At 34.5% G+C, this 10,903-nt stretch overlaps 1 protein-coding gene across 1 annotated transcript in view; it reads left to right on the forward strand.

The window, feature by feature from the left end:
* HAO1 (hydroxyacid oxidase 1) overlaps window positions 1–6,700 on the forward strand; it is a 77,051-nt gene extending 70,351 nt beyond the window's left edge. The window contains exon 8 of the mRNA XM_074209481.1: window positions 1,269–6,700. Within this exon, the coding sequence (XP_074065582.1) occupies window positions 1,269–1,339 (71 nt within the window). The 3' untranslated portion in view covers window positions 1,340–6,700. The remainder of the gene's footprint in view (window positions 1–1,268) is intronic.
* Window positions 6,701–10,903: the final 4,203 nt, after the last annotated feature.

Genomic DNA, 10,903 nt, shown 5'->3' on the forward strand with positions numbered 1-10,903 from the left:
AAGATCCACCAGCAGGTTATTGCAGTAATCCATAGCATTAGGTGATAATGGCTTCCCCCAGGATGGTGGAAGTATCAGAGAAGAGAAAGAGGCATATTCGAGCAATGATGCAAAGGTGATATTGATAGACTTTGGATATGGGTGTGTATGGGGGAATGAGAGAATGAGGGGTCAAGAATGTTGACTAGGTTGAGGAGCCTGAGGGATTGAAATGATGGTGATACCCTCCTCAGTTATAGGGAAGATAAGAAGAAGCGAGAGTTTGGGGGGGGGAAGATAATATTTTGGATATATACTGACTTGAAGATGCCTATAGGATATCTAGTTTGAGATGTCTGAAACTGAGATTAGAGGCAAGCAGAGAGTTTGTAGCAGGATATGTAGATTTGAGATTCATCAACATAGAGATAGTATTTAAATACATGAGAGCTGGTGAGTAAAGAATCTCTGGCATAGAATAAATGTTTTCTACCATGCAACTGTAGGTTACCTAAAGGTGTAATATGTTGACTGTTTCCTGTAGAACTCAAGTAAAGGAAATAATGAAACATTCAATTAGAATTTATGAAATGCTGGTTGAATATACTTAAAGAATGATCATTTTTTCTATAACCAGAAACTAGAGAAGGGACAAGCTATGGCTTCTTCCATGGTCCCTTATTAGATCCGCTGTTGCTTTTCTTCTTTCATTTTGGAATCACACTGAGTTAATGATTCAGAACACGTTCAGTGTGCATCTAAATAAGGAAGATGAAATGAATTATTGAGATAGTTATTCAGATAATTCCATTTCCAAAACCATGTAAATAATGGAAAAGGAACATTAGTTAAACACATTAGTTAAAAATTTTATCTTTTTGACCCAGATTGCGTACATAAATTGAATTTTTGACATGATTGCATCACTCTCCACTTCATTTTGCCTATGTAGATATAGTCTCCGAGGGAAGAATGTCACCCTGTGAATCATCACTCTGAGTTTTCCTCTACTACAGAGACAGATTCTAAAGGAAAGCTTTCAGTCCCCAAATATCTATTAAATGTGGCAGAAAGAATATACTCTTTGTGTTAATAAAAATATGTGCCAGTCATTTCGTGTTAAGGACTGTTTAGGTAATAAAAATGGTCTCATGCCACATAAGAGTTGGCAGGTCTACCTTGAACCATAAACTTTACATTAGTCAAGTTTTACATTCCTTGGGAAAACCATTACCCGACTGATTATTATTGCATTTATTTTATATTAAATGTATGTTTTATTTTTTCAGGGTGCCGGAATGTAAAAGACATTGACAAGACATTGGTGAGGACAAATCCATTGGTTGTTTCCAAGATCTGACAGTGCACACTCTTTTCTCATCTGTATTATTTCTTTCAGCATGTGTTTCTTGACAAAGAGACACTGTGCAGAGGGTGACCATAGTCTGTAATTTTGAGCCACTATACAAAGAGCGTCGTTCTTCTCCAACAAAATAGAAACCCCTTTTAGTTCATTGCTATTGACTTTTCAATGGGTGTCCCAGGATCATTGAAAAATGCACTTGTACCCAACGAATACATTAACTGTTTTAAAAAAAACCCTTCAAAATGAGTTTAAACAGCTCAGTTCTCTAAAAAGGTAAAAAGAGATGTTCCTTGGCAAACAAATGATTGAACAGAGGTGTTTGCTCAAGCAAACTGATGGAGATAACCTAAAAATTGTGTCTCTTAAAATTGAGGTCATGAGTTTAAGAAAAATTAAAGCCAGGGCTGTCATACTGATTGATGAATAAAAAGCAGACTTTGCATTATTTGAAATTGTGTCACTTAATGGCAGATTATAAGGAATTTGCTGGTTTAACAACTGAATCCTCCCTTGCCCATGATCTACCTTCCTTTTGTCCCTTCTGGGTACTAAAGATTTATATTATCCTAATCCTTTTGATCTTTTCTGATGACTTCTCTACCTTTGTTGCTTTCTTATTTTCAAAGTATCTGTTAATATTACAGTCTTGGAGAACACCCCCAAAGTCTCCAGACTAGAAGGGGCATCAGAAGCCATCCAGTCCATATTGTCCGAGGATAGAAATATCTTCTATAATATTTTTGATAAGTGGTCATATATGTTGAGTTTAAAAGTGTATTAAAGGAAAACTCATTACTTTTCAAAATGATGAGTTTAAATTTTTTTCCCTGAGAAAAGTCACTTTTTCCCCTTAGCTGTAGTCCCCCAAGGTATCCTTGCATTATAGATAAGTCTACAATATTTTCAGGTAGTAGTTAATCCTTCAACGTTTTCTCCACTTTCCAAATTGGAATGGCCCCATAGCCTTACAAATTCACTATCTTAGAGATTTACTGTACTTGATTTTAAAAAGTGACTATTCCTAGAGAATTTTGTTTTTAAGCATGTAGAGCAAATACTGTATACTATAGGATTGTATCAGAAGATTTTTTTCCCTTTTTATTTTAAACTGGACAGGACTTTACAGAAACCCTCTAATTTTATGTTTGAGGAAACTGAGACTTGGAAAGGTTATATGACTTGCCAAGGGCACTCAGAAAGGAAGCAACAGAGCTCAGATTATACCAATTCATTTTTTTTAAATTGAGTTATAGAGTAAATCAACATCAATAAATTTATTATGCAAAAGATATTTATTGGGTTCCTACTATATACTAAGAACTATACTGGATAGAAAAGTATCCAATGTGATACCTACTGTGGCACAAAGTTTTAATTTTTTACTAAATAATAAATATAATTTTAGTGTCTAAAATGTTAGGGGCTATTTTTTTTGGTGTAAATGAGAAAATAGAGACACTAAATGATTGGTTCAAGGTTTCCTAGCTTATTGATGGCAAGGCCATGACTACAAACAAGATCTTTTAACTTCACTATCTCTCTTTTTTTTAGATTAGTTCTAATTAAGCAATAAATTATTTCTTGGAAACTTGAGCAGAAGGATCAAGGAACTTCCTCAAAATTATGCAAATTGAGAACTAGCTCATGAAATGTGAATTTCTATTTTGTTTAGCCCAAAGAACCATGTGGATTCATGCTTCTATTTCAATGTAGATTTTTTTTAGAAATTTTCATCATGAGAATATTTCCACAAGTTGTATTGGTAAATGTTTAACAATTAGATCTCCATAAGGAAAAATAAATGTTTGCAGAAAACTTTTAAATTCAATCTTTGTCATTTATATTTTCTCTATCACTTTCTTGAAGGTAGATAATTTAAAAAAATTAATCAAGGTCTGATATGTAACATTTTTCAATTTCCAAGTTATAACTGAGCACACTGAAAATTTAACAGTTGGCTTTCTCAAGCTCTATTATAGCAATATTAATATAAAAAATCATATGGTGACCTGAGCAGATGTGAAGAGAATGGATAAATGAAAATTAACAATTGTTTCTATATTTCTGTTCCTTTCTATAAGCAGTTCTTTCCTCTGACAAGCTATTCAATCTTAACACTTAACACTTAACACTTAACTTTATGATAGGAAGAGAAAATCTTGTCTAGTGAAGTGTTAAAATCAATGTCACAATCTACAAATAAATTAATGAACACAATTTAAGGTAGGATTTAGACTCATAGATTCTTAGAGCTAGAAGGGACCTTAGAGATTATCTTGATCAAACCTTTCATTTTACAAATGAGGTAACTAACATTCTCCTACATCAAAGTGGTTTCCCTAATCTCATACTTCCAGGTAATGATGGCATTAGGGTTAGAGCATGTGTCCTGTTTCTTTTTTTCCTAATCTAGTGCTCTTTCTACCTTTTTATTTCCAATCCAATCCAAACCAACAAGTATTCATAGGCACTTACTATTTGAAAGGTGTGAAGGATTCAAAGACAGAAACAAAACTATCCTTTCCCAAGGGACTTGCATTCTACTCAGTTATTCTAGTTCTCCCTCTTCCCATATTTTAACACCTTCGTAAGAGTCTATAGGTACTTTGCCCTTTCAGCTCTGTGACCAAAGACAGTATTGTTGTTTTTGCTTGACACCTTTTAGTGCCTATGAAAACCTTGCATTAAAGTTTTGATTGTCTAGACTGTTAAGGAATGACTGTCTAGACTAGAAGGGGAGAGAGATTGACCCTTCCTTGGAGTCTTGTATAAACAGAACTCCAAGGGAGAATATGGGAAGGGGACTATGAGGTGGAATCCTTCCTGCCTGTTGGAGAACATGAATTACTTGGCCTGTATGGAAGACTTGAACTAATTGGCATTGATGTTTCCTCGCGTGCAATATTCAAACTGTATCCATGTCAGCACTGTGTTATTCATTCATTTGTTTATCTTGCCAAAACATTGAAGTTTGTGAAATAGCCTTGAGCACAGTGATGGGATAGTATAACATGAAAGGAAGTTGTGGCTTGATCTCAAGCAGAGAAAAAAAGACTTTCCTCTTCATTGTAAAATTCTTTTCTTTATTTACTGCCTAGTGGACTGTGTTGCATGACAGTTGCATAGCAACAAAATAAAGTTTGTCTGTTTAAGGAAACCTGAATGTTTCTCATAGCATAAAGACAGCAAATACTTTCTGTTTACTCAACTTATATTTGCTACAATATGGCCTGTGTCACATGTCAATTATGGAGCAACAACAGAATGATAGTTTATTTTAGATAATATAAATGTTACTCAAAAGATAGAGAAGGATGATATCGCATGTTTACATGTTGGGGACTATTTCTATGGTTTAAAAGATGGGATTTCCTGTCCTTATCCCAATCCTACTTGAGCAATAGGCACCTTCCTTCCTCTAGTTAGGGAAAAAGAAAACTTATTGTTGCTTAATTGTTATTCTTTTCTAATAAAATAATGATTTATTTATGAATGTGTACACACTTTTCACACTCAAAAAGATCAAAAACAATCTAGTGAGATGGTTAAAATAAGCCTGAAGTTTCAATGAGTAATAAATTTGAATTTCCTTTCCTAGCTAAATAGCTAAAGAGAACACAATAAGTCCTCACTAAACCTAGATTCTTACCTGCATTCTCTAACCATTCTGGGTACTAGAAAAGCAGCCACAAGATTTACTAAATCATTTCCTGTACTTGTTACTCGAGACCACTTTTTTGGAAAATCAGTTGCCTACAAAGCTAAACCCTTGTAATTGCTAAAAGAAACCCTTGCAGTTACAATGTATTTATGAAAAAACAATAGCTTTTTCCATTTTCTTTAGTCATCCTAATTCCTAATAATATGGCACCATTATATATGGTTAGACATACATTCAATTATCTAGTTCCATTTATTACAACTATTTAGAAAGGCAAAAATGTGATCTCATGGATTGCTGAACTAGGAAATCAAGATGTTACTATATTTTGAACAAATCTTCTAATCTCTCTATCAGATAATTATCTCACATATAAAATGAGTATGTTATAATTCACCTTATTTCCTTTGCATATATATTTCAGTAATATAATGTAATGGCACACAGGGGGGCACTTTACATTATTTAGAAGGAATCAATTTAGAATGGTACTATTTATTTTCATTAATTCTTGCAGATCACAAGATGATCATTTTAATGCACATATCAATACAACAAACTTCCCCAAGTTGCAACATATCTGCTAATAGTTCTAGGACCAGTGACAGCATCTTCCAAATGGTGGTAGGAAATCAACAAGAGCATTTTCTGAATCATCTTACCATCTGGGTTCTACTGTCCGTGTTTCATTTTTGTGAAAAGGAAAATATTCAATAATATCGATATGAAAAATGACTTTAATTTTCCTTATACCATTGATAATTTGATATGTCGGTAGTTAGATTTATTTTTTCATTGATGTCTGTATTAAATCTAACAGTTCACATTGTAAGCTATCACACCTCTTCATCCTGTGCTGTTTTCTTCTATAGATACTCTATTCAATGCACTCTACCTCAATCCTCTACCAATTTTAATATTTCACAGATTTCTATGTAATATTTGAGTACTAGTTATTTCTTCCCTGATTAATAACTATCTTAAATTCTTTGGTCTTGACACATTTTGTCAAGTGTCTACTGTACTCAGAGAATTTCTGAATATTAATAAATGAAAAAATTGATGAAATGTATATTACTATGACATCAATGTTATCTTGATTTACCTCAGTGATTTAATGGTGTTTTGTGATAGTAGTTAGGAAAAGCCCAAATTATTTGGTAATTTTTTCATGGTTTTATTTTTAAAATCATTTGACTGAATCTAAAACAAAGGTTTACCCATAAAAAGCTATTTTTTTGACATGAACCCAGCATGGATTACAATATAACATTTCAATGTAAGTGGTATTGAAATTTGTGGTTAGTGAATGATCCAAAATAATAGTAATAATAATAATAATAATAATTCAATTCTTGTATTTCTTTCAGCTGTTGATTATGCATGGCAATAGAGGATAGCTTAATGTGTATAAGACTACAAGATGACAGAGGACAGGTTAATAAAGTGAAAAATTACATAAACTGGTAACTTTGTCTGTTCTATTCTGTTTAACTGGTTTGGCTGATGCTTTCCACTGAATCAACCAGATGTTTTGTTGTCACGTAAACTTAGCCTAAAAGAAATTCACAAAATATCCCCAAACCTCATTTTAGATAAATACTTCAACTTTCTCCATTCAGCTTTTTTTTTTAACCAGGGCTGCTAGCAATTAAGTCAAAATGTTTAGTTTAAACTTTATCTCTTTTCCCTTCTCCTACCCACCTTCTCATGCAAAGCCTAGCCTGCCCAAAGGCAGGCTGTGAAAAAGAAACAAAGATCTTGGAAAATTCATAAGTTGGATAGTAAGAAACTGAATCATTGAGAGTTCATTAAAGTATACCTAATGGATAGGGGTCCCAGAGTCATTAGTTGTGATTCTAGAGTCCAACATGATTGATCCCGAAATGTGGTTTCAACACACACACACATACACACACACACACACACACACACACACACACACACACACACACACATCCTTGCAAGTATTTTTAGGAGAGAGATGAAATTCATCTGGAAACTGCCACCATGTCTACTTTTTTTTTTTAATATGGAAAGTACCTCTTGATTGACAGCTCATAAGGACATATTTCTCCCCATCCCAACACCTACTATTGACAACACTGTTACCAAACCTTTGCATTTCTCATTTACTCATAAACCTGTCAACAGATTCCTTGATTTCAAATTAGTGAAACAGAGTTTTTGACCACCCACAGTTTAAAAACCTCCCGTTTTATAGTATAATTAATACCTTTAGTACTAATCACCTATTTATTTCCAATGTAGTTCCTGGAAGACAAGTTCCATTTCTTTTTGCGACTTAAAATCATCCTTGTGGCTGTAAGTATAGTGCGGGAAAAATAAAAGCCCAGTGGGATATGGAGGCAAGAAAGAATGCGTAGTAGGACTGCTCCAACTTCCTGAACTCTACCCAGAGAAAGCATTTCACCTTGATGAGGGCCATCGGGGCAAGGCCAGCTGACAGCTCAGGCACTTTCATCTAGGGCTATTGTATCCAGTGTATTTAGAGAAAGTCGACAGAATGAAGGTCATTGATGTATCTTAGACAAAGCTGACTATTATAGTCTTTAGATCCGAGAGAGATTTTATGTGAATAAAAAGCTACCAAGGGAGACCTGTAAGCATGAATAGGCACTACAGAAGGAGCAATAAGGCCTCCTGGGCATGTTCTTTGTGCCTGGGCATGGCTATGTGTTCTGCTGATTGCCTTCCCTTTCAGGATGGTGTCAGGGGATTTAGAGTGTGTATCCCTGATGCCGGTACCTAAGAGGAGTTGTTGTGGAGAAAAACTTTACCTAGGTCAGCAAATGCTGCATCACCTAGAGCATATTCTGAAAGTCACTTTTTCATCTTAAAGATATACCTGTGTTAGAAGTAGGTAGTAGGACCTTAACAATCCTGGGTGCCAGAACCCTGGAAGTTCATATTAATCCAGTCTTTTTAAATCTCTTAGTCTTCTATTTTGCCAAATGATAGAAGAATGATAAATAATATAATCATAAGATTCATTTGATACATGAATTTATATTTAGCAATATTAATTTCAGGTTTTTTTGGCTAATCCTTGTCCACATAATGGTTAGTTGCTTATAAATTCCATCAATTTTAATTAAGAACTTCACTTTTTGTAAAGAGTGAATAAGAGGGGTGGCTAGGTGGCGTAGTGGATAAAGCACCAGCCTTGGAGTCAGGAGTACCTGGGTTCAAATCCGGTCTCAGACACTTAATAATTACCTAGCTGTGTGGCCTTGGGCAAGCCACTTAACCCCATTTGCCTCGCAAAAACCTTAAGAGAGAGAGAGAGAGAGAGAGAGAGAGAGAGAGAGAGAGAGAGAGAGAGAGAGAGATAAGAATGTTAACACATTTGCTTTCCATTAAAACCTTCACTGGGGGCACCAGCCCTGGAATCAGGAGTACCTGAGTTCAAATGTGACCTCAGACACTTAATAACTACCTAGTTGCGTGGCCTTGGGCGAGCCTCTTAACACCATTTGCCTTGCAAAAACCTACCAAAAAAAAAAAAACAAAACAAAAAGAAAAACAAAAATCTTCGCTCTTCATTGTTTCTGTTTCCTAAGCCTTATTTTCTGCAATTTCATCAACTGGACTGGAGGCAAATCAATTAATCTAAGGTCATGCCCACCCATTTCCCTACCCCATACTTCATGTCTTATAGTGTCCTGATTCCCTGAAAAACACTGCCTTTTTCTCTTTGCTGCTGATTCAGTTAGATTCAGCCATCCAGATAGCATCGTGGAGTCAGTTACACTAGTGTAATCTCCCTGAATTCAATTCTTTATTAATAACCATAGAAAGGAAAAGAATTAAAAAATCCAATTGTATTAAAACAGTCAACATGCAGACTGTCCTCCTGCACTCCTAGCATACTCCAAAAAGTCCCAAATCAGATTATAGGTAAAACAAAATAGGAGTTTAAAGTAAATTTACTGCCCCCTTCTACAGTATCCTCCCCCAATATCTTTCTCAGAGAGAGAGAGTTATCCCCAAGGCTATTCGGCTCTTGGACAGATCTAATGAATGGTCAATGTCAAGTTATTTAGTGAACTCAGGACATGAAGTGTCTGCCTGACTGCTTTTCCTCACTCATCACTCTCTTTTGCCAAATTGATCCTGCTTCTGACTTCTTCCTCTCATGTCTGGTTCTTGTTGGCTACATGAAATCTGATTGCTCAAAAAAAGCAGCTTGTTTATTGCAGATGGATTGATGGATAGTCTTACTAGCAGTACTGGGAGTGGAGAGAAACTATTCCCATCCCTTTCATTCCATCATTTATTTTCCTCTTTCTGTTTCTTCAAAAACCCTCTTTCCATTCTAATTTTGGCTTCTTCCAATATTGCCATGGTAGCTGAAGCTTTGTGGGTGATCCTCAAGGCTTGCTTATGTAGATAACAAAATTGGGTTGGTTGACTGACATTTTTGTGTTTGATAAGATTAAAAATAGACATATAAAGTACAACTCTTAATTCCTTAATTTGAATTATTTTTTCCTTCAATTTTTAAAATTCATTTTTATTCATTCTGCCTACTGAAAATAATAGGAACAGGAAGGAACTATTTTAACTATTTGAGAAATCTTGTATGTATGCACATATTATATTTTGCTTGCTATAAAATAGCAACTAAAAATGCCAAAAGAATACAGGATTTGGTTAAGTTAGCAGATCTGGGCTTGAATCTTGATTTAAGAATTTACAAGTCATGTGATTGATTAGACAGCAAAACCTTTCTGACTTTCACATTCCTTATCTTTGAAAGAGGGAATAATAATAATGTATGTAGTGTCTATTTCATAGGTATATGAGGAAAGTTCTCCATAAATAATATATTTGAGAATTTCCGTGACATAATACTTATGCTTTTTCTAGTAACTTTCATCACTACACAGTCATTCCCCAATTTCTTTTGAACTCTATATAGTCTTGGACCAATTGTTGCCTTCTAGTTCTCTCCACCTCAGTAGTGGAGCTGCCTCTTTGGTAGCTCATATTCAAAAAGAACTCAGTAGCTTTTTCCACAAGCCAACACTTCCCCAAACTTCTACAATTGGTGACATCATCAACATCTTATCACTTTTTGCAACATCATCATTACCCTTGAATCACCCTAAATATCCTTTCAGTTCTTGAGTCTTATTTATATCCCTTCATTATATTTCTTGAATTCTTCCTACATTCATGTTTCATCCATCTTTCATTTTCAACACTTAAACACAAGCATATAAATCACTACTGCAATTGATTCCCTCATCACTTTTTACTTGAACAGTAGTTTCTTAATTTATTTCCATTCTTCCAGTGTCTCCCCCTCTCCAATACAGTTTCCATTTATCAATGAAAAGGCTATTTCTTCAACTTAGATCACTCTTTGTTAAAAAAAAAAAGCTTTAATGCCTCTCTATGGTCTCTAGGATAAAATTTTCAACCTTATCTTTAGAGTTCTTCACATCCGGGCCCAATCCATAACTCCAATGTTATTTCATAATTCTCCCCTTATTGCACTCTACATTCTAGCCATACTGGTCTAATGATATGTTTCCTGAACATAGCATTCTGTCTCCTATCTCTGTGTCTTTGCATAAACTATAATATATGTCTGGAATGTCCTTTTTTTTTTTAAAATCTACTTTTCAGATCCTTAGCTTCAAAACTCTTCATGCCTCCTATAGTTAGTCTTTATTTCCCTTCCCCCCAAATGTATGCATTCTCTTTTTCATAAAAGGAAATTTGATTGCTATCTTTTGCTATTATATAACCTACATTTCTATACCTTTCCTCCAATTCCTCTCAAAGAGCCATACCTTATAATAAAGAATTTTTAACAGAAAAAATCAACAAAAAACAAATATAAGAAAAGAGTCAGATATTACACA

This window comes from Macrotis lagotis, chromosome 1 (assembly GCF_037893015.1).
Source record: "Macrotis lagotis isolate mMagLag1 chromosome 1, bilby.v1.9.chrom.fasta, whole genome shotgun sequence".
Taxonomy (NCBI): Eukaryota; Metazoa; Chordata; class Mammalia; order Peramelemorphia; family Peramelidae; genus Macrotis; species Macrotis lagotis.